Raw genomic sequence first — 25,935 nt, forward strand, 5'->3', positions numbered from 1 at the left:
GTACTATATTCCTACTCGAAAATTGTCTGTGTTTGATTATGCATTTTCTGATGGAGACCGAGCATATGAGTTCCTATATGGTCCATTATCATAAAAATTAGACTTAATAAAGGTTTAAAAGCTACTGATGTTGAATCCCACAGTCCATGGTGAGTCCAACAACTCAGTATCTCCCTGCTTAAGTTTCAGTTACACACAAGGCTGTGGAGAGGCTTTAAGATGCTATGAAGTTACCCTGGATTCCTTTGTGACCTTGCTGACTATTACACGTCTTTCTTATGGAGTGATCTTTGTCGGTCATCCACTCCTGGGGAGGGTAACAATGATCTTAGATTTCCTCTTTCTATACAATCTGTGTGACTGTGGAGTCCAAACCCTTTAGAGATGGTGTTGTAACCTTTTCCAGACTGATGAGCAACAACAACTCTTTTTTTTTTCTCTGAGGTTCTCAGGAATCTCCTTTGTTCGTGCCATGAAAGCCTGCGAAGATCAGACTTTGATAGATCCGTGTTCTTTAAATAAAACAGGACACTCAATGACACCTGATTGACATCCTATTGATTGGAAACTGATCGACTCTAACTTCAGATTATATAGTAGGTTGGCTGAATGCACAGTGCTATTTGTAATAATTGATCTAATATTGTATTGGACTATATCATTTTCTTTAAATATGCATTTTCCATTTCCAGAGTCCAATGCACAGTATCTCCTTGCTCAAATCTTATATGAAAATGCGTTCTAATTTAAACCTAATAAACTTATGTGATCAATAATAAACCATAAACATAATGCCCCTGCCCTTTAACCACAACTTTTTATAATTTTCCTATACCATATTGCTCTTTTCACCAGGGACCTGCAGCAGTTCTCTTTTTACAACAGTGTAAAAAAAAAAAAAAAAAAAGCCCACTGGCAGGAACTGTTCATGTATTATGAAAAACTAAAAGATTATATCATTTAGGTCAAAAAGGTTTTGAGCAAAATTCAGAGTATATCTGTATTCCAAACCCATATGAAACTACAAAGTTGGCTGAAAATACAGATGTGTTTCATTTACAATAAATGGCCATGAAGCTAAGAGAAGATTTGTTGCAGGATACTGTCTGAAATGTGATGCTGAAACACACATGTGCACGTATAATTGAAGAGAAAATTATTAAAAAAAATATGATAAAGAAAGTCTAATTTTGTAGTGTAGCAGATGAATGCTTATCCTTTAAGACACAGAAGGTGGGTGGAGATCAGTGGTGGACAGTAAGGAAGTAAATGTATTGTTACTGTACTTAAGTAGCTTTTTTGCATATCCGTACTTTGCTGAAGTATTTTTTTATTTAAGGAGACTTTTACTTTAACTTCACTACATTTCGAAGTGAAATATCTTATATATAACTTCACTACATTTAGCAAAATCAGTCGTTCCTTTGTATTTAAAACCGATAAAAACTGGTCAAACACGCAGCAAGCCACCAATCAGGTTCGAGCACACGCTCTGTTTGAAACTTGTTTTGATTGTCGCTTGTTGGTATCTATTTATCACCAACAGAGTTACTTTTTAATGAAAAAGCGAAACTAGTGCCTTTTGAACAAGGTAAAGTGTGATTGTTTTCAGGTGTATGATTAGTATCCTTTGAATGTGCCTTAGTTATTCTTTCTTTCTTTCGGCTTCTCCCATTAGGGGTCGCCACAGCGGATCATCCATATTCATGATCCACATGTTCGATTTGGCACATGTTTTTACGCTGGATGCCCTTCCTAACGCAACCCTCCCCATTTATCCGGGCTTGGGACCGGCACTAAGAGTGCAACCAGCTTGTGCAACCCTAAAGGCTGGGGTTGGTTCCCTGACCGGGGATCAAACCCAGGCCACAGCGGTGAGAGCACTGAATCCTAACCACTAAACCACCAGGGAACCTTGAATGAATGTGCACTTAGTGGCTGTTGAAATTTGCCTGACACACTTGTATAAACAAAGTTGGCGGAAACCTGACTATAAGATTCGAATGTGCTTTTTGAACATTTCACATTTAGTGCCTACCTGCTGTTATAATAACCACCACTTTTCTGGAAAGATGTCCCACTAGATTTTGAAGTGTGCTTGTAGAGATCTACATATAGCTGGAAAAGTCAGGTGCTCTAGTAAATGTGTGTATGTACATATTGTATGTGGTAAGTTTTGGTAAATGATTTACTAGTGTACATTGTGAGAATGTACTATCAGTAAGAGCCAATCACAACTGCCGATATAAAAGGCATTGAATATCAAATTTCCCTGCTTTTGCTATGTTGTTCTTCATTCTCAATCCCAATAATGTATCATGCTGACACGAGCCAAGAGATTTAAGAATAGAAATGCTGGTCTGCCTTCTTTATATCACAGTTCTTTGGATGTTGTATGTATTAAACCAGCAAAATTTTGTTTAACTTTCACGATATTTATTGTTTGATGTGTTTTGATTTTCAATCTCACCTGTAACCTTCAGCGTGATGGTGTCTTGCTCGTAAGTGTCTCTGAGGATCACATGACAGAGATAGGTCCCAGAGTCGTTATTGCGGAGCTGCGAGAGAGCCAGCGAGACATTCAGGCTGTTCGAGTGGTACCCCGGCAAACTGAGGCGTCCTAGGTATGCCCGCTGTACACGGACTTCTCCATCCTCGAGTGAGAGCACAGTGGTCTCTTTGCCATCCTCGAGACGAGTCCATTGCACGTGCGGAGTCTGACCACGGTGGTCGGAGCTGAGCGGCAGGGTGTGGACGCAGGGAAGGAGAGCAGAGCCCGCGAGAGGTTCTCGGATGGTGGGGTGTGTTACTTTGTGCACGGTAACCAGAGTTTCAGCATTACTCAGGTCTGCAATAAAGAGGAAAAAATAACAAATTACAACCAAGTGGAACAAAGTTGTTAGACAAATTGGAAAGAAATGAGATCAATGGATGTAGAGATGGGTATTACTAGAAAAACAAAACACAGAGTTATAATCTGAAATTTGCATTTAAAATAAGAAAAAATAAATCTGCATTTGGCATCATTTAACCGTTTCTGTTTCTGCAGGATCTTCAAAAGCACACTTCAAAATCTAGTGGAACATCTTCCCAGCAGAGTGGAGGTTATTCTAACACAAAATAGGATTTCAAAAAGCACATACAAACCTCATGGTCAGATGTCCACAACGTTTTGTCTATAAAGTGTACCTCATCAGGGTAGATGTACTCGACTGAGAATGTACACCTATTTCATAGTGATATGTTTCCATTTTCACCATCATTCTAAACCATTCCAGCTCCATAAGACAAGTTACTCACATCCATCACATGCATTTTACTTCTTTTCTCTGCCTATTTTTTTCTCACTTGCCTGCATGTGTCAAGCGTAAACTTCATAGTGACAAGATCAAGATCCATTCTGTATGCAGTTTTCCAACATAATATACAGACATGTATGGGGTTGTTCTGACTAAAATGTTTGTAAAATAATCATGCTTATTACCTATTCGCACTGGCAGCATCGCAACACGACCCGGATAAGCGAACGGAGGCTATTCGTTTTAAAAGCAGTTTGTTGAAGAGAACAGAATGAGCGGTGAGAAAAAGTTTTCGTTTTACACAAACGAGAAACAAATTCCGATAGTGACAGAGGTTTGATGGTGGACTTCTTAATTCTATTGTGTACTCTTCATCTTTTCTATATCATGATTTTTTGTAGAAAAAAGATTCAGGAGGAAAAAAACACATACAGAAAAACAAGAACTGAGTTGAAACAAGAACTGTTTGTCGGTATTCATCATGAATTTATTTGGCTGAAACTCCACACCACAACCTCCAAACATGGCTGACATGAACTTCAACTCCAAAGCTTTGCACACACTTCCATGCTGCGGTTCACCTAGCTACTGTCTGAGCACAGGTGTACTCAATACCAAAATCACTACTCTCACAATATTTTCATTTGAAAACACATCTTTCTCTGAGTTTTGGCCTTCCATCCACACTGAGAGGGCAATTTCTGTCAAGGAAAAAATAGTTTTTTAAAAATGCTCTGCAAAGTGGATACATTTGAAAACGCTGTTTTTAGTGTGGACTGTGAAAATGGAGACTTTAGAAAACAATGACGTATTTTTTGTTATTTTCATAAAGTTTCAAAGAGCCGGAAAGTAAAAAAATGACAGGTGGAAATGAAAGAGGTCTAAGCGTGTTACGTTTTGCTCATAGCAGTGCAGGGACGTAAGTGTTTTCAGACTGGATGGGCAACTTTTGGGAACAACTGAAAACGAAAAAATGCAGACGTGGACCGGATTTAAACAAAAATGACTTTTTAAAATGTATCCAGATTAGTATAGATTTAGAGACATTCACCACACACACACACACACACACACACACACACACACACACACACACACACACACACACACACACACACATTGCATCAGAAAGCAAATTTACATTTATGTCATTTGGCAGGAGCTCATACCCAGAACAACGTACAATTATCCTATTTATGCAATTGAGCAATTGCTGGTTACTCAAAGGCCAAGACATGAAAGCTTGGGGTTTAAACTCATGACTTTTCAATCAGAAGTCCATCCTCTTAACCACTGAGCTCCCCTTCCTAAATTTAGAGTTACAGCTGGTTTACTCTGAGACCTGCATCGGCTTGTGAAAGTGATGGTGGCAGCACTGACCAGAGGAAATCTTTAGCAGAAACAGTTGATGAGGTAAAGAGAAAAAAAACGTAAGTTTCCAATGTCTATCTAAAGACTGGATGGATTTTCAGCCGAGAGCGATGACTGTTAGTGATAGTGTTCGTTCCTGCCACTGCTTTTGAATGATATTCTAATTAACTAAATAACAGTGTGTGCGCGCGTGTGTGTTGGGCGGTAATGAAAGTGGGGTTACTGATTGATGTCAGCACCATTATACACACTCGGCAGGAGACCGATGGCCTGATCATGGTGAGAGAGAGAAGAGTCAGTGGAAAGGGCACCACTTTGGTCACAGTCACATTAATCTGAGTTTTTCTCTGGCATGTGTGTATTTGTGTGTGTGTGTGTTTTTGTGACTTTTGTTTGCCTCTCTGTGTAAGATGCTTAGGGAATCATTAAAGCTCTAAATGCACCCTAAGCTGGTCATATGACTGTAACTGACAATGACAATAGAAATGCCAATAGTCAGAATGGGTATAGTCAAACCTTATGACAGAAGCTAGCAATTTAACTAGCTAGCAGGAATATAAACTTTTTCTGAACTTCACAAAATTTACTGTGTTGCAAAAAAATCAATATTGAGTTAAAAACTCGAGCAAATGTAGTCCTCTGAATTATAATATACAGGTAGACCCCAACCTGCGACGTAGTTAGGGTACTACTCTATGATGCATTCCGATGCAGACCTAAAGAGGCACTGTAAACACATTAAAGTTTTTCTTCAAGCGATCAAACCAGCCATGGCTTGCAGTGAAACACGAAAGTGAGGTCATTCAGCTGCTTCTTCAGGTCATTAAAGAGGCTCGTAGCTTTTGCTTGGATGGTCAGCATGGTTAGAGTGTTTTTGATTCTGGTCTTCCATCCACACAGACAGCAATCCCTCCATCTCTTCGATAGGCCCACTTCTCTTTGCTGAGATGGTCAAATAAGATTAACCGGATTCATGCAAAATCACGCTCACCGAAACGCCGGCTTCTTTTTGCCTAATAATGCGCAATTTCTCCTCAAGAGAAATTGCTTTCCTCTGCTTCTTTGCTCGACCAGCAGCAGAGGTAGTTCTTTTGTGTTTTTCAGCCATGGTAAATAAAGCAGCAAAGGGTAAATTCTCTTCACATAATACGAGAATGCACAAGATCACTCTGAACACGTCTGAACTATGCGAGGCCACGCCGACTAGAGCGTCTCTGATACCCACAATGCATGCCTGCCAGGTATACTTCTTCCCCACACTGTTTGCGGCGTTGGGAAATCTACTTACACACGGATTTGGAAAGATTTTATGGAATAAAAAATGTATTAATTTTTTTTTCATCTGAGGTGACCGTCGTATCTCCGAAATGTCGTAAATCGAGTGGTTGTAGGTCAGAGTCTGACTGTAATTCCAGTTGGTCAGTAATACGAGGTGGTATTAAGAAGTTTCGAGACTAGCTTTGGTTACAAGAAAGTACTTAATTTATCTACGTTTATACACGATCACCTTCAAAATATTCCCCTTGAACAGCAATACAGCGCTCCCGTTCGCGCCGATCTTGACGACTCATTGATGAATTTCACATTTGCTCTTTGTTCTAACTTGCTGTGCATGTTGAAATCACCAACATGATAAGGCACAAAATAGCACCAGTTAGCACCATTAGTCTCGAAACTTTTCGATACCACCCACCGCATATATAAGTGTTAGTGTAGCACATGAGCTAGGGGTTGATATCAAAGCTCTATAGCAAACCGCTCAAGATCTTCTACACCAACCCCTATGAACCATATCTCCATGGAGCTGGCTTTGTGCACAGGGGCATTGTCATGCGAGAACAGGTTTGGGTTTCCTAGTTGAAGTTTAGTAACAGATCAGGAAAAGAACATTCAGATGTCTCAGATCTCTTGTGAGATTTGAATAACTGAACGAAGAATCTCCCAACAATGTATTTAACACAGCAGTGTGCGGCAAGCTTGAGAAAAAAAAACGTTTCTGGGAAAAAATGTCCATGTGTAAATATTTGAAGTTGAGTTGTTAGCTTGGAATCTGGAGGAACTTAGAGGAAAAAAAAGGAACAAAAAACAGCATTTAGACAAAAATATGTTCTCTCTCTCTCCATCTCTCTCTCCCTCTCTCTCTCGCTCTCTCTCTGGCATTTTCTTTGTCTCTCTCTATTCTGCAAATCTGACTATAAGATTCTCATCTGAATGCTCCTTCTCTCCATCTACAGTATGTCCAAAACCCATTCTCATATATAACAAAATGAAGCTTATAGATAAAGAATGAAATATGTCTGAATATGTGAATAACGGATATAAAACGTGTTAACCTCTGTAATGTAAAATCCGAAAAGAATCTGTCTCGAATCTGCATTTAGATAGAACGTCGTTCACTGCGCAGACCCCCCAGAGCCTTGCTATTGTTCAAAAATCCACTTGTTTTTTTTTTCTTCTCCTCTCCGATTTGGCACATGTGTGCCCCATCCCCGCATGTCGTTTACTTCAGTCAGTTCTCACATTGTGTCTTGTCAGTTCTATCATTTCTCTAGTCACAAATAGAGCGTTTCGAGTATCTACCCTGCATTTCGTCTTTACTTTCCTTCAAAATGTTCGTCTGTCTGTCTGTCTGTCTGACTGTCTCTCTCAATCACTCACTCAGTGGGGTGATGCATTAATACTCCTGGGCCACTGAAAGCACAGCTTGTCCTCATTCCTACCTCTATCTTCTAATGTCTATGTCTCTCTCTCTCTCTCTCTCTCTCTCTCTCTCTCTCTCTCTCGCTCTCGCTCTCTCTCTCTCTCACACACACACACACACACACACACACACACACACACACACACACACACACACACACACACACACACACACACACACACACGTCTGCACATCTGCACCCACACACAGACCTCAACCATCATCAAGCAAAACCATGGCAACAGCTGCTGGGTAAGTGGGAGAGAGGAATTGGTCAAACTGCTCAATATGGCTCTTGTAGAGGGAGGAGAGAGAGAGAGAGAGAGAGAGAGAGAGAGAGAGAGGGGGGGGGGGGGGGAATACAGTAGCAACACCAACAGAGAGGGAGACAGTAGCACACAGAGAGAGGGAGGCATATGGTAGTAAAACATGTAGACAGCACCCAGCCATCAATCCCTGTGTGAATAATTAAAATGCCACTTCTACTGTTTCAGCCAGTGGTGAGGCTGAAGTGCTTTTCCAACCTACTTCAAAGGTGTGTGTGTGGGGGGGTGCATGTGTGTGTTTGTGCATGTGTGTGTGAACAAATGTGTCAGATTATGATTGCAGTGCACAAAGGAAGGAAGCAGCAACTTGATTTCCCCTTGTGTTCTTATTTCCGTAGGCATCATGAGCACATATATACACACACACACACACACACACACACACACACACACACACACACACACACACACACACACACACACACACACACTAAAAGGCACACAGTCTTACAGATTAGCTTGTAGTAACCAATCTGAAACTATCCTTGTATCCAGTTCTGCTAAACATTCCTCATGCAGATAGGATACGTTTTTTCTACAGGACACAGACATACCACCTGGGCATGTTTCAAACGATTTCAAATTACTTTCAAAAGAGGAAACGCACTGTACAATGTTTTCTTTATGTTTTAATTTGATTTAATTTTATTTTTTTAGCCCTTTTTTTATTCTGCAGCGTCTTCTGTGTTTACCTGTCCAGAGCGCTCCAGAGTTTTGCAGGTGGTGCGTCAGTAATAATGGTCCGTGGGGAAACACAGTGCTCTGTGTTAAGTTAATGGACTAAACAAAGCATCGAGGCAATTATTAGTAGATGCGCTATACTTTTGTTATTTATAAAGTGACAATATTTTATTGGTAAATTGATTTCTCCTCACTAAACTGTTTCTCAAACCAGTTCTCTCAGCACCACTGCTGACCTGAACACATGACCTTCAGACCCAAAGCCCAATGCCTTAACCACTAATTTAAATGGTGCAACAGAAAGGCCCTGTCACCTGGAGATTGTGAGTTTGAATTCAGCTGATGCCAGGACCATCTGTGGACAGGTGGCATACTCTATCTGCTCATCAATCAAAACAGACAAGTGTTTTGCATGAGCAGCAGTTTGAAAAGATGTGCTCCGCTGGCTTTACGTGTCTCAGAAGAAACACGTGATAGCCTTCATCCTCCCTGGTTGGTAGATAGATGAGAAAATTAGAGAAAATTTGGGAGTGGGGAGTTTAAAAAACTTCTCAATAAGTTATGAATGATATTCTCCAGGTAAGTCACTGCACACAGCATTCATGGTAAACAAGCTAACACTTTTAATGAGGTAGACTCTAGGAGTCTTTTTTGGATCAATCAATATCGCTGTGTTAAATCAATAAGACTAACTATACAGATTGCTGTGTTAAGGACATAAATCTACATCACTTTGCACAATTATTTGGATAGTTTGCTGCTTAATAAAAGATAAACATGGAGGCATCCATACTTTTTTACACTCTGACTTCCCATTTCTAAGTTAAACTATATATGGGCAAACGTTTGTGGACTCTCACTTCCATATGTGGTTTATCCAAAATAATCATAACAACCTCCTTATAATGATGTAGTGGTTAATAAAGTAAAGTCAGGTGCTGATGTATATGAGTTAAGAAGGCTTAGGGTGCGGTTAGTGTTCCAATCTATCCCAAAGGTGTTCAGTAGGGTTTGAGCTCTAGAGCAGACCAAAATCTTCTACCCCAACCTATGTTACCCATATCTTCATGGAGCAGGCTTTGTGCACAGGGGCACAAACATTTTATGCTGGAATCGGTTTGGGTCTCGTATTTCAAGTGGCTGGAAAAGTTAATTCTACCGCATCGAAAGACATCTCATAAAAGTGTATAGGAGATGGAGTGGCCAAGTATGTCTCCAGACCTGAACCCTATTGAACACCTGTGAGGCATCTTTAAGCAGAAGGTGGAGAAGCAGCATGTGTCTAACATTCAGCAGCTCCGTGATTTCATTATGGAGGAGTGGAAGAGGATCCCAGCAATAACCTGTGCAGCTCTGGTGAATTCCATGTCCAGGATTAAGGCAGTGCTGGATAACAATGATGCTCACACAAAATATTGACACTTTGGACACAGTTTTGAGATGTTCACTTAGGGTGTACTCACTTTTGTTACCAGCTATTTTGACATTATGACTGTTTGTTGAGTTTTCAGAGCATAGAAAATCTGTACTGCTGTACAAGCTGCACACCAACTTCTCAAGTCCCTTAAGAAGGAATTCTAATATGGTTGCTGAAATGTAAGGTGTGAACCCATAAATAAATAAATAAATAAATAAATAAATAAATAAATAAATAAATAAATAAATAAATAAATAATTAAATATATATATATATCTCATCCTATATGTAAACATGAAAATGTATACAAAGAGGAGAATAAAATATGAAGCGAGGTACTGTACATCTTTGACTTACCACATCCAGTCAAGAGACAGAGGAGCATGAGCAGAGCCTGCAGCCCACCGGGACCACACACACATCCCATCCTGTCGAGGCAAAAATACAGAGAGAATACTGTAAGATACAAAGTAGGGAAAGCTAAGACATAGGAAACTCTGCTGTGATCTGAATGCGAAATGAAGCTTTATTGGCTGTTTGAGGGTCACACAAAGACATTCATTAAAAAAGATTCCACCAAAAGATTTTTGCCCGTCCCTTTCTCTCCCTCTTTCTCTTTTTCTCTCTTTCTCTATCTAAATCTTTGTTGATAATTTATAGACCAGCACCCTGACCTTCCACCAATCTCTCATCATCAGTGAGAACACAGCCAACCTCCTTTCGCTGCCATCTCCACAAGCATATCATTACACGCTCACACACACACTCCGTCGGGCAGATAAGACTGAAAAGCGAGAGCCTGTTTTCAGCAGAGGCGACCTGTGACATTCGTCAGTAGTAAGGGCATCGTGAAATCGCTAGTGGGCCCCCCCCCCCACACACACACACACTTAACGGATGAGGCACGCTCAGCGTTCTGATGAAAAATGAAAAAAAAAAAAAACACCGGGGTTTATTAAGCTGCCTGTGTGTCCTTTATGACCAGAAGGAAGGGGAAAGATTAATGTAAATGTGTGTTCACACAACCGAAAGTACGAAAAGTTTCACTTTTTTTAATCAAACATAGAATAGCAATCAGGTGGCCTGAGTGCTGGCACTTGCTGAATGTTAATAAGCGTCGCTATCCCTTTCCTTCCCTCTCTCTTTGTCTTTCCTTTTTTTCCTTCTTTCTAGTTCGCTCGCAGCCCCTCTTCACAGTTTTTCAGCATTTTCATTATTCGTCTGAGAAAGACTTTCTCTTGTTCTCTCTCTCTCTCTCTCTCTCTCTCTCTCTCTCTCTCTCTCTCTCTCTCTCTCCATGGGTGGTCTTGCTGCCTTTTAAAGGTTCTCTAGTACTTTTTTAAACGTATCATTTTATTGTCTTTTCACCCTGCAGCAAAAAGAAAAAGAAAAAAATACACTCAGAGCCTGCGGCTTTAAAAGTGCAGTTTATAAAGTTTAACAATGTCCCTAGACCTGTCATAATCGCACCATTTGCAAAGATACTTTAGAAAAACTATAATTTCCAAAATTGCAGTGTAATGGAACTCCCTAGTTTCTAAATATTGAGATTGGATTAAATTTTTTTTCTGGCCCTCCAGCACCTTGAAAAGCTGCTTGCTGCTAATTTTCTTTTAAAGACTATGTGTGTTTTCAACAGAGGGCAGAAGAGAGCTCTAAACCTCACGTATTCCTTCTTTAAGTTTTTCTTCTATGACAGTGTGAATAAGCTACAGAACATGGCGGCCAGGACAAAGCTCTTTATAAAGATACATAGGACCAATGACTGTGTGTGTGTGTGTGTGTGTGTGTGTGTGTGTGTGTGTGTGTGTGTGTGTGTGTGTGTGTGTGTGTGTGTGTGTGTGTGTGTGTGGTTTTGCGAATTGGCTTCCTGAATACATTGCTTGCATGTTTGCATTTTGCCAGCCCAGCTCTTGGCAGCGAGAAGGCAAGTGTGAAGAGAGCTTATGTAGCCCATCCATTATGCATGTGGAGAGGGCCCGGTGCAGCTGAACGGGCATCACACGGGCATCATGTGGGCACAGTAACCAGATGCCAGTGAGAAAGAGGGGAGGAAGAAAATATTCTGCCAGACAGCAGGACATGAACACAGATGAGCTGCCAGAAAAAAAACTGCCCCAGGAAAAAAAAAAAAAAACAGAGAGCAAAGACACAGTTGCACAATATATTGGTTGTTAAACTGTAGTGCTATATTGGTCTTGGCAAAATGAATATGGCAGAAGTCTGCTGAGTCTTCTAATGAGCCACAGTTTTGTTCTGTAAGCGTTTACACAGACTGCAGATAAAGGGGTGGTACAGTGTTAGATGATTAAGTTTTCAAAAAAAAAAAAAAAACTTTCTCCAATGACATTGATTTATTTGTTCATTCAATAATAATATAAAGAGGAATATAATTTTTGTTTATTGCTCACATGGAATCTTAAAGTTCCTGCAAGTTATTATACCTCAAATCATGCAAGCAGTCAGATATAAAGCTTTCGATTATGCTCATTAACATACAATTCAATTTAATTGTATTTTTATTTAGCATTTTTAACAATGGATACTGTCTCAAAGCAGCTTTACAAAGATAAAGCGGTTATAAAAGTATGTACCTTATAACTGTAAGTTTGTCCCTAATGAGTGAGCCAGTGGCGACTGTGGCAAGGAAAAACTCCCTGAGATAAGGTGGGGCATGAGGAGAAAACCTTGAGAGGAATCAGACTCAAAAGGAAACCCATCCTCATCTGGGTGGCCCCCGAATGTCCATTCTGCCTGTTCTGGTTCCTGATCCTGATCCCTGTTCAGCTCTGCCTCTCTAGGTTCTGGTTTGAGCTCTGGACTGTTTTTGGTTTGTGTTTTTGCTCTGCCCTATATCGCTCAGTTATCTTGGATTTTTTTATTTTTTATTTTGGTTATCTTTGCTTTGCTCTGTCTGGCCGCTGCCAGATTTGGAACCGTTTTTCGGTCTGTGTTTTTCTGTCTCTTTTATTAAAGACTGTTATTCTTAAACTCTCTGTTTGCATCCTGCATTTGGGTCCTTCTCTCAGTCTCACTCTCGGACAGAATAATATGGCCCTGTTCCTGCCCACATTCCTGACAGGCTAGTAACAGGACTAGTAACAAGACTAGTAAAAAGACTAGTAACATACTTATAGTTGCAGCGGTTTCAACAACACTACATGTTTAACCATATTTAGGAAAATAAACTATATGGATAATAAACGGTTACTACATACTTGGAGGCACACAGCTGTATAGAAAGTCTTTGAATGCGGTAGCATAAAATTTTCCCTTCACTTAAACTAATAGACCCAAACCCGTCTTCCAGCACAAAGCAAAGCAAAGCCCCATAAAGAGAATATGGGTTCGAGTGGAAGATATTGAGTGGCCTGCTATAGAGCTCAACCCTACTGAGCACCTGTCAGGCACAAGAACTCGCAGGAAACCGGAGGTTGAATGTACAAGAAACGTGTTTACTTAAGTCACTCAAGAAATGAAAGAGCAAAGCAGAACAACACGCAGGCATGAACTAAAACACAAAAGAAATACAGAAAACAAAAGAAACGTCCAACACACATGAAGCGTGATGTAAACACAAAGGGTGAGAGAGTCCACAATGTTCGTAGGCCTAAGCTGTAGAACGGACGGTGAGACTGTGAACGACTGGGGTTTATATATGGTGGTGACTGATGTGACCCAGGTGATGATGATTAGTTATCAGGTGAGCTGCTAGGGTGGATATGAGGGTTAGGAGAAGGCGTGGCTGGTGGATCCCTGACAGCACCTTTGCGATGAATTGGAACATTGACTACACCCTAGGCCTCAAAGCCATAGTGACAAAGCTCATATTTAATTAAAAAGCAAGACAAAAACAAACAAAAAACACTTTCTGCTTAGGCCACACCCACTTCAGGTTTCAATCTGAAGACAGATACAGACATTTGAAAAACTAAGAAAATGCAGAAAATTTCACACCCCTAAATCCCATGTACATTCACACGAGGGGACAACGGGAGTGCTTTAGCTTTCCGAGGAAACCTGGGAACTTGAAGGAAACCCAACAAATTTAGGGACAACGTGTAAAGTTCAGGACAGGATTTGATGGTATTGGTCTATGGGCAAGAAATATTTAACACGTTCACATGTTTTTCTTTCCCTACTGCATTGTGAGGCATAGTGGTGATTATGTTGTACACTATATGGACAAAAGTATTGGGACACCTGACCTTTCATGCCATATGTGGTTCTTCTCCAAACTGTTACCACATAGCTGGAAGCACACAATTGTATAGAATGTCTTTGGATGCAGTATCATAAAACTTTGTGTTTTGGAAATCCAAAACCTGTTCCAGCATGGCATTGTTGGAGAGAAAGAGCTTGAGTGGCCTGCTATAGAGCCCTGATCTCAACCCTATTATACACCATTGGGATGAATTGGAATGCTGACTACACCCCAGGCATCCTCACCTCACCTACATCAGTACCTGACTTTACTAACACCCTTGTGTCTAATGAACACAAATCTCCACAAGCACAAATCTAGTGGAACATCTTCCCACAAGTGTGAAGGAATTATAAGGGCAAATTGGGACTAAATGTGGAATGCGATGCTCAAAAATCAAATACCTTATATATGATCAGATGTCCACAAACTTTTGACAATATAGTTTATGTATATGTATATTCAGTGTTTGTAATCCATATCAATATTGTGCAGTCCTAATGGAGAAGGCGCTGGACGAAATAAGAGACAGATGGAGCAAGAGAGGGAGGGAGAGAGGGTGGGTGGGAGAAACAACAAACAGATAAAAGCAAGCATTACAGGGAGTGAATGGAAGATAGAGATAAAGAGATATAGAAAGAAGGAGCGAGTGAGAGAAAAAAGATAGAATGAGAGAGAGAGTTGGTGTGAGAAAATGTCAAATCATGGCTAGGGACTGCAGCCAAAATTTAATGGCTAATGTACAACCAGCTAGGACAGTCTGAAGGGTAGACAGTGTAAAAAGAAAACGACAGTGAAATAAATAAAGACTTAAGCACAAGAAAAAGAAAAGGCGCGCTAAAGAGAGACGTATTTACAGGCCTGGGAAGGGCATGCTCCCTGCATTGACACCAACGGTGCCCAAGAGAGTCTCTATTGAGATTGAAATTTGGAATGAGCTTCTCAATGCTCGAGCACGATGACGCAGCTTCTGCCTCTACTGTAAATTCAGCATCGGATCCGCCATTCTCTCTCGGCACAATCATTCAGCTTTGGACAGCCAATCATTTAGACAAGTCGGCCCTTTCAGGCTTTACAAGGCTTTTAGTTGGCTGTGATTTAAATTGCTTTGGTTAGCCCTGCTCCTGGATTCTACAAAGAGGCAGCAGGTTATTGAAATTGGACTCTGGAACCACGAGCATGCAAGCTTCTGGCCGTTTGTTCCCTTGGCTTGCGTTATTTTATTTTATTTTATTTTTTTTTGGACTCAGAACCAAGTGTGAAAGCTATTTTTGAGAGAGAGAATGATTCCTGGTCCTCATAAATACTATAGCTCAATTCAACCAAACTCTTCCACCTTTGGTCATTATAATGATAAGCGGAGGAGACAGAATGCCTTGTTAATATGTAGGCTAAAATCCGACACTCATAGCACTGGAGCACTATAATTAGCTCACCTTTATCATCCAATTGCTTGTACGGAGAGAATTGTGAAAAATGGATGTCTTGTGTTGGCCTGCATGACTAAGAATCTAAGAACAGCTCCTCGTTTGCAGGGATTTACAGCATGGTACAAAGAATAAAAACTAGCAAATGAATCAACCTTGTACCTCCACTTTGCAAACCAGTAAAAGCAAACCAATGATTGAGAGCCTCCCCCAGAATGTGTCCCAGGCACTGAAGTATTCGGGCCAAATGTGTAAAAACCAAAACGTTGTATTTTCTGTAGAGCAGCTCTTTCCCTTTTTACACCTCACATAAAAAAAAAGAAAAAAGATGTCTCCTGATGGCACCTATTAATGGTAACATGAGTCAGACATGTGCATAAGAAGGCTTATGCAAAAACCCTGAGATCTGGTTTCTCTTCCATTTTTATTTGTTCCTGATCCCTGGTATCAAGGATTAGAAATAAGAAGATTATCGAATTGGCAAATCATACACCTAAGGAAAAAGGGGGCCAGTAGATATGCTGTCAGGTCTACAGCAAAAACAGTGACGGAGGGCAAACATCTACATTTCTGTCAGCATGAAGCCTCGGGATACGAACTGTAATAACACAAGATGCACATACATGAATAATTTTGCGCTGTTTTGCAACGCTGAGTTGGTGAAGTTGGCGATATGTCCATGATATCTTGTTTAGATTACTGTAAGTACTTTTATAATACGAAAATTGCTGCAATTTTTATCTACAAGAAGACCTAATAGGGATCTTATCACTCACAATTTTCTCTCTAGATTATGTTAGGGTACAGAAAAAATGAATATTGTAGCATTTATGTAGCCTAATATCTTTTGACTGTACTCTACATGTAGTTACAACAGAGCAAAATATCAGGAGACTGGTTCTTGACCTTCAGATCCTCTCTACATAGAAAAGGAGCCTCATCAGCCTCTGTCCAATCAGCCTTGAGAATTCCTTACTGAATAACATCATTGTTATTAATGTAATAATGTGCATCAGTAGTTTTTTTAATGTTTCTACCTGGGATATAACCAGTTCCCTGTAGCTACTGCGGAAAGAAGACATCATCCATCGCTCTGAATCACACCCATGAGGCATAAAGAAAACACTCCGCCTTTCTGGCCCTATTCCCCCAGCATGCCTGGCTGCGTATCACTGCATTGCATGAAGAAGTATCTCTTCAGGGCCTGATCATAAATCCCCAAGGTGAGGACAGAGCCCTGTTAGGACCCTAAGCTTAATCAAACTTCTTCTGGCAGTAGTGATGGATGAGCCCCATAGCACAGGCAGCCATATTGGAAGCGCTGAGATGCCATAACCCTCATCGATCCAGTGGTTTCCTTTGCTCTGTACCTTTTAGAGGGGACAAGTGATGGGAAAGAAGTGTGTGGTTCACATTTAAATACCACCAGAAGAGTATAATTGGATGGGAATTAGAAATGACAGTACTGCTGAGGGCATCAATCGCTTCATTTTATATATAAAAAAAAAAGTTCACCTTGATACATATTGTCCTTGTTAACTAATAGAGTGAAATGAACAATCTCTAAGTTTGTAGTATATATATATATATATATATATATATATATATATATATATATATATATATATATATATATATATATATATATATATGAATGAGTCTTCAGGACTGGTGAGGAAACTTTCAGGATTATGCCAGCTATATAGACCACGTTTCACATCAGTCACTGCTTATGTCACATGACTTTCTTCAATTCATGAAAATATGCATTTTGCCCCAAAATTTGCACCAACATGGCTACCATACCATACTTCAAAACTATGCATTCCATCTGGACTGTGGCTCATTGGAACCATCACCAAGAAGACAAAAATGTGACCTGCCCAGTCCCTATTGAGGCATAGCAATATATTATATATAAAATATTTGTTGTTGTTGTTCTTATACTTATGTTCCATATATCATTTTTAGTTTGTTTCTTTTGTATAGTTATACTATAAGTACACTATAAGTATATAATTAAATGTATCTGCACTTGCATCCAATTCACACCTCAATATGTGCCAGTAGACAATGTTTATTGCTATTTATATATAAAAGTCATTTCAAGAACATTCAATAATAAATGAAAACATTGTAATCAATTTGCTGTGGTACTAAAACTCTGTCTTGCTCCGGGGATGTGGGGTGATTACTGATTCCTGGAGATTAAAACACACACAAAGTCAATCAAACACACACCCCCCAGATAATTAAAATAGACCAGGAACTGCGAGCAGGAAGTAATGAATAGTTAGAATTTTAAACGAAGCCAGCAACCACAAACAGAAAGCGGGATCCAGTTTACGCAGGATTACGGCTCTGGAACCTCCTACACATGTGTGTTCCTGATACTGATTGAGCTTGTGTTTTTTTTATTATTTTTTTATTTAGTATTATTGTGTTGTTTGGATTTTCCCAATTCTATAACAGATGATGCGGAGAAGTGATGAGAAACGAGAGAATTAGTTTGATGTCACAGTCAATGTGCCAGTTTACCCCAGAGGTAATGGTGGGTGGAAAAAGTGAGGGAACATCTTTCAATTAGAGGTGGGAGAAACGAAGACGAGTGTGTCTCGAAATTCAGCCTGTGGCTGAGGGTTTTGGACGAGCTGTCAGTCCCTGTGTGAACTCTTCACAGCCTCTGTCAGACCTGCCAACTGAAGGAGCCCTTATTATACTATAATTATATTTTACCAAAACAACGATCTGGTCTTTCTATCTCTCTGGCTGAATGCTGCTCACGAGATTAAGTAAAGCACATTTTCATTTCCCATTATTATCATTTATACTCTCAATCTATAGATCACTGACTACGCCATCAAATGTAAGCTTTTACTAGTTCAATTACATTATTTCAGCTAGCCATGTTAAACCCTGATTCATTTAGCTAACATTTCAATCCAGCAGTAGTTATTTGATGCTAATTAGCTAGACATGTTAACTAGCAAGCCAGTTTTACATTAGGCTAAATAATGCATTGTGTAATAAATGCCAGGAGTGATAGGTTTAGCTTCTTTATCTGAGCTAGCCAGGTACCAAATACAATTTGTTACCCCTTCAGCAGTAGCTATCATGGAAGCTACATAAGAACAATGTTTGCTAGCTAACTAAAGATGCTGTAGGTGTAGGTGTCATAAAATATGAGCTAGTGCATCAGTGACCTTTCAGAGAAAGAAAAATACAAAATAGTATAAAGAAACACTGAGAAGACTCACAGAACTTTTTTTTTTGAAACATTAGCATCAGATGAAAGGACATGTAGATCCATACCACTCTATATAAAATCAAGAAAGTACTTATATTCAATGTGTTCTTATATTTTCTTTGCGTTACAATTTGTACAGAAAAACACAAAATAAAGTGGTAAAAATAAAGACAACCTTTAAGAAGTTCTCTATGCAATAAACCGACCGTCAGAGGTCTGTGTGTCTGCTGATGCTGTCTGTTAAGCCTCAACCCAAGAATGACATTTCAAAGACATCCCCAGACACACTGCTGGGATCCAGCCAGTTAAACATTTACACGCTTCACAGTAAACAGTAGAAAAAGAGAAAGAAATTGGAGAGGAGGACAGATGTAGGAAAAGATGTCTATTTTTTTCAGTATATTGCCATGTGTTTCTTTCTTTCTCTCACACACAGGTTTAATCGGCCGAGATGAAAATCTCTGGAATGTCGGTTGAGAACCGTAAGGCTCGAAAGGCGATTCAGTTCTCTAATGACTGTGGTATAAAACCAGATCGATGATACGAGCAAGGCCATCTTGCTCATATAGAGAAAGAGTCTGGGTCTTAACAGCGGCATCATTAGGCTCTTATTCGTTCACACCAGCAAGCAATAAAGTGACAGGCCTCATTTGGTTTTCGATGCGTGTGAGCAATATAGAGCTGTGATTTTTAGTGAAGTGTGACTGAAGATTTTCTTAATTAAATAATTTGGTGAAGTCGCAAATTCAAACGATTGAATGAGCCACTGTTGTAACTAATGTGTTTCAAGATTTTTTTAGGACCTCTCTCATGTCTTATATAGCCTGCAATTAGTTCCTCTTTACTGTTTGACCTGCAATAATGGAAGCCTATTCCTAACTATTCTGAACATACTGTATTCAACTTTCCTTGCACATCGAGGCATTGGGAAATAAAATAAAGCATGGTCGAAAAAAACAAACTTTCCAAATTATAAATGCATTTAATATTAAATGAAGCATTAAGGTTTGAGTACATTTGTGAAAGTGTGTCTACCCAGGTAGCTTCAAATCTCGATATATACTGTAGCTACTAGGATTTCTCATTAGAACTAAAGTAATGCTGGACATGTGCACACCCACAAGCAACAGCAGTAGTGGTCACTACACGTCCACACGTATTTTTACACGTATAAAAATTGATGCTAGCATGGCAGTACCACTTGCAGTAGTAAGTGTCTTGTTTGTCCTATTGCTGAAAGGTGCGCACATGTCGCAGGCGAGTCCAGAGAGCGTTAATCAAGATGGCAGACAACAAAAGTTGGGCACACTGGGTAAGAAGACCGATTTCCACTTTGACACGGACAGAAGAGTTGAAGGCCTATTTGGTCCCTTGTAAAAGATCCTTAGTGGTCAGCATTTCAACACTGATGACAAAGTGATGCAGGCTGTCCTAGGATGGTTCAGGCGTACTGACAAATCTTTCCAGGGTTATGTTAAACGCTGGGATAAGTGTATAAATGTAGCATTTCGAAAAATAAATGCATTTTCCACTCCATTAAATTAGTTTATTTTATTTTAGAAAAATCAAAATCCTGATTTGGTGAGATGCTACAAACCACACTACTAAACAAACAAGTCATCAAGCAAGCTTCAGTACCATGTTCTAATCTTTATTTTTACTGAACCATGCTACTTTTCAGTTTGTCAAAGCTGTGATCACAAAAAGGCACATTTCAGAGACTGCGGTACAACCTGTACCTTTCCAATACTCAAACCTGCAAGGTCTTTGTCACAGACTTCAATGCCCCCATACTGGGTTCTCGCCAACTGTCAGTCCAGGGCCAGAGCTACCTGCCAGACAAACCTTTTGCAAAAAAACAAAAAACAAAAACAAAAAAAAAAAACCAGCAACCCTGTCTCCAACAACAACACCAAAAAAGATTAATGCTTTTTGAATGCTTTTGGGACTTCAATATCCTTCCCAGCCATTTAGGAGGGTTTGGGAAATCCAGATTCCCCCTTGGCATTTTGGCTAGGCATTAGTGTAGCCTGGCTCTGAAGCTAGACCTCTCTTTAACAGTCTCCTGCAATGCCAAGTCTCTCAATGCCAGTTACTGAGCACAGTGCCAGTCCACTTCCTGTTCTCCATGGCCATCAAAGCAAACCACATTTGACACTAATAGCGTCACAGCAACACTGCTCTGTGTTAGTGTGGGCTCCGTAAATGGCTGCCATTTGCCCACTTTTCCAGGAGCTTCCTGTTTCTCATAGCATGTGGATGAATAGGAAAAAAAAACTTGCAGAGATCCAAGGGCACTTGACTTATAAAAGAGGCCCTTGATGGAAGATCAAGAATAATTTCGACATTCCTATAATACCAGTACTTTCATGGTCAATAATGTAATTTTCTGCAGGTGGAATGTATGACTGCTTTGTCTACACACATGGGTAACTGATGTCCATTCAAATCAAACTCTTCAAAAATCAGACTCCTTCCATTTATTAAATTCTAGGTGACTTGATGTCACTAATATTCTGGTGCTATAAATAGTGTGATGTGAGCTTTATCCCACTTTTGCTGCATCCCACAACCCTATTACTGATTCCTATAACAGCATTGACTTTTAACTATTCACTAATTCATTGAACTAGGCTAAGAGACAAAGTACATGTTTGGGCAAGAGCAACATAAGCCATTTTGTGCTGATTAGGGATTGGTGTTAAGTGTTAATACTTTACTTTTCAATACTGGGTTGGTCAGGAGAGGATTGACTCTCACATTAAAATATCACTTCTACCTGTATGATAGCATTTTAATTGCATGTTAAATTTTCTTTTTTAAATCCAAGATTACGAGAGCCGTAGCAATTCAAGAATAAAATCCTAATATTTTGATAAAAAAAGTCAACCTTGCAAGAATAAAGTCTTAGCAATACGAGAATAAAGTAGTAGCAGTACAAGAATAAAGTCGAAATATTTCAAGAATAAAGTAAAAATTATAAGAATAAAGTCATAGCAGTACAAGAATAAAGTCGAAATTCTGAGAATAAATTCGTAGCAATACGAGAATAAAGTCCACATGCCACAAGGCATTAGGACACGGCTGAAGTACTGGCACGTGCCAGTGTTTATCTCCTTCAGGGTTGATTTCTTTGATCATCATCCTCATAGTCTCTTGAGAAACAACATTTCCTCTTCGAACAGCATGCAGATGTAACCGTCGATAACCTTCGAGTCGACCACTGGTCGCCTTTTACCACTGTAAAAAAGATTCATTGTCTGTCTGAATTTTTCTTCTGAATAAATTACGTTTCCTACATAACAGCTGCAGTGTCCATTTTACTAATTATAACTCAGTGCTGATGCGCCAAAAGACAAATCATTTTCTTATTGCTAAATCCTAACCTAAAGTAGGATTTAACCAAATTCATCCATTTTATGCAAAACAGCAAATTCTTTCTTACAATTCTGTGATTTTTCTCAAAATATTACCACTTTAATCTCGTATTGCTACAACTTTTTTTTTAAAACATTTTGTTTTATTCTTGTAAGTTTCACATATCAACATTATTCTCGCAATTTTGACATTATTCTCAAAATATTTCAACTTTATTCTCTTACTGCTATGACTTAATTCTTGTAATCTTTACTTTATTCTCAAAATATCTCGACTTTATTTTCGCAATGCTACGACTTAATCTTAGATTTCTTTTTTTAATGTGGCACTAAAGCACCGTTGCATACCTGTCATTTATTTAATAAATGAGATTAATATTTACTAGGTCAACAGAAAGTATTTCTGCTTCCACTTTGTCTTCGTTCATTGTACAAACATGTCAACATTCTGTCACTCAGTCACACATCTTGGGTTTGTTGCATCATATGGACCTTCTGAGATAATTTTTTTCAAAAGCAGGAACGTTAATCAATCAAAAAAAAAAAGTCAAAATTGTAACAAAACCTAACACATTGTAGTCTATTTAATACTAATAATACTTGATACTGATATTGTATTGATATTGGATGGTCTTGAATGTACATGGTATTAAATCAAAAAGCAAACAAGCAAAAAGCATCCCTACTACTATTTTCAAAAAATACACAGTTCAGACCAAGAACCTTCTATTCTGACCATGGTAAAAAAAAAAAAAAAAAAAAAAAAAAAAAAAAAAGAGGCTTTTTGCACAAAGAAATAATAAATTATAACAAGTCGTGCTAGTGTCTGCAAAAAAAAAGTCCTGAGGCCTTTGTGAATGATTACAACACGGTTCTGTTCGATTTAATTGCTAGGTTGTAATAAGCAACTCATTTACATGCTGCGGTTCCAGGAATAATTATCAAGAATGTCTATCCTGTGTCATCACTTTTTCTCTTCAGGTGTTCATAAGAGCAATTAGAAGTTGTCATCTATTATTTCATCCAGGCTGGATAGAACAGGCAGGAAATGAATGAATTAATGGAGCATTTCTGTCCCCTCCAAAAAAAAGTATGTTTACAATTCTTTCAAGAGTTGTCAATTAAGCTTTGGTTTTATTATTAATTATGCCGCTTCGTGTTCTGAAAATAGTCAGACAGGAGTTGTGACTCAGAGCTGCTTGTCTTCAGTGCAGCAGAACTCTTGATGAAGAGTCGTACAACATGTCCATGTGAAGGTACAGAATAGTAATTAGCATCTCTGGTGCTGAGATGAGAAAAGGTGTGAGGGATAAAGAAAAAAAAGAAAAAAAAAAAGAACAGATTTACTCTGGATGTTAAGTCCAAGAGTGCAACGGTAACTGAGTGGGAGCAATACTTCATTCTTTGGTCTGCTATGGCAGTTTTAGTAGCATTAAACCTGTGGAGATTCTTTAAAACTGTTAAAAAACGATTTTCATTTGAAACAAATGAAGAAATACTTGCTACCACTTCCACTTTCTCTACAGACAGAGAGAGAATTCAATGCAGTATAAAGCGATCAGTGGTAGATGAAGAACACAAAGCATGTACTTGAGAAATAGTAGAGAAATACTAGGTGAAATATTTCTTCAGTAAAAGTAAAAGTGCTCCCTTTAAACCTCCACTTGAGTAAAGTACAAAAGTATTTGCCTTCGAATGTATTTAAGTATCCACAGTATTCAAAGTACTATGATTTATTAACTACTTAAAAAAAATCCCTTCCCTTCACCTGAGCTAGGAGACACAAACCTGATCCAAGAAGAAAATTCCCCCTGTACACAATGCCAACTCCAGCAAGCTGAAGCTATGGTTTACATGGGTTTTAGTGGAAGATCTTGAGTGGCCTGCTATAGAGCTCTGACCTCAGCTGAATGACCACAAATCCCTAAAACCACACTTTAAAATCTAGTGGAACATTTTCACAGAATAGTGGAGGTTATTATAAGAGCAAATGGGGACTAAATGTCGTATGGGATGTTCAAAAAGAACATCAGGTGTCCACAAACATTTTTCCATATAGTGTATATATCATGTGCATATTAAACATCACATTCAAGCTCAAAACATCAGAGTTTGAAGTGTGGTCATTTGCTTAATGAATAGCCCTTCATTAACCTAGCATGGGAAACATTTCTTATCCATGAGGTCAAAGACTAGTTTTTACTGTCAGACCAAAACAAACACACATCCACAGTCAGAACGGCATCTGGCAGCATGACTTAAAATAATGTATTCATATAAGTGGGGGAAAAAAGTGGGGGAAAGTTTTCTTTTTGCAGCATGTTCCTTCAGTCCACTGTTTTTTTTTTTACTCATTTTCATGATGTAACTCGCATGCAATCATAGCAGAGGCTAATCAAGGTCGAAATCACACGTTGTCACAAATCAGTGGTGCTTAGCATTAAAATGATTTTTTTCATAGACAGATGACTTTGGAGTTTGAACTTTTGCACTTTGGCAAAAGTTCTGAGTGAAACTGAGTGTTTCAGTTTTCAATAAATTACTGGTGTACAGTTTTTATGAGCACCTTTTCTTTTTTTTTTTTATTGCTGAAATCTTTCACAGGCATTTTACTGAAGCTATAAGACATGTCGAGCAAAACTAATGAAACAATGTTATTTAGGCTAGGATACACTACATATTTTAAGCTATATGTAGTTACCTATGAATATAGTTAGCTATAGCTACAATACATAGACAAAAGTTTGTGGACACCTGACCATTAGGTTTTCATGTGCATTCCAATTCATCCCAAAGGTTTTCAGTAAGGTTAAGGTCAGATCTTCCACTCCAACCCATGTAAAGCATATCTTAATGGAGCTGACTTTGTGCCATGTTGGAACGGGTTTGTTGAAAGGAAAATGTAATGCTAACACATCCAAATACATCCTATACAATTACGTGCCTTTAAAGTTGTGGTAACAGTTTGGAAATGAACCAAACTTGAAAAGTCAGGTGCCCCAGTAGTTTTGTCTATGTCTAGTGTTGATAGACAAAATTAATGAATATGGGCTACATTTCACTTGTCTTTTAGCTCAAAACATTAGAAGCTACCACCATTTTTGTAAGAATTATATTCTTCCCTCCAGTTCTCATTTACAGACTTGAATTTATACCACAAAGCACTGATTCTGTGGTGGCCATAAATTCTATTAAGATGTATTGGTTTTCCTTTCCTTTGTAATCCTTCAGTATATTTGGTACAGCTAGTTACTCTACTATTGTGTCTATATACTGTAGACATATCTGAAGAAAACCTCATTTACTTTTACTTGGTCTTTTAAACGATTTGCTAATATCACTTTGACTGCAATTTTTGTTCAGCGCATGTTCAGCCAACACTTGAAATGTGAATGAAATCTGTTAAACCGGTTATGTTTGTTTTAGTGTCAATCTTTGTGTCTCCAAATCCCACTCGGCCTAAGCATGGTCTTTCGTTAAATCTCAGAGAAATCTCATGTCACCTTTTTGTCTCGTTCTATATTTGGTTAGGGATTTAAAGGCCAGGATCTGTGGCAGAATTAATACCTCAATGAAACTCAAATGAGAGTCATGGCTGAATTTAAAAAGAAACCGTTCCACCAGTCACACGATAGCTAGCTTTATTTGTAATACCTCGTTTTATGGTTTTATTAGCTAGCTAGCTGGCATTGCCCATACACCTTGAGAGCATATAAATTGTGTGTTTATATTCGTTTTTGTGTGGTTCTTTAAAGCTGCAGTTACACTATACTTTCAGGAGGCAAAATTTCTTTGAGCACTTTCTTCCAAAAAAATAGGTGCCAACTGAATAATCAAATATCTAACCTGTTTATGAATATAGTGATACTGTTAAACAGACTTTTT

General features: G+C 38.9%; 1 protein-coding gene across 2 annotated transcripts in view; it reads right to left on the reverse strand.

The window, feature by feature from the left end:
- ncana (neurocan a) overlaps positions 1-25,935 on the reverse strand; it is a 97,139-nt gene that overhangs the window by 54,170 nt on the left and 17,034 nt on the right. For both annotated transcript variants that reach the window (XM_083526280.1, XM_083526281.1), the window contains 2 exons: positions 10,153-10,223; positions 2,471-2,848 (listed from right to left, as the gene is read on the reverse strand). In XM_083526280.1, the coding sequence (XP_083382406.1) occupies positions 2,471-2,848; positions 10,153-10,222 (448 nt within the window). In that variant the 5' untranslated portion in view covers position 10,223. The remainder of the gene's footprint in view (positions 1-2,470; positions 2,849-10,152; positions 10,224-25,935) is intronic.

The sequence above is a fragment of the Silurus aristotelis genome (assembly GCF_946808225.1).
Source record: "Silurus aristotelis genome assembly, chromosome: 22".
NCBI lineage: Eukaryota > Metazoa > Chordata > Actinopteri > Siluriformes > Siluridae > Silurus > Silurus aristotelis.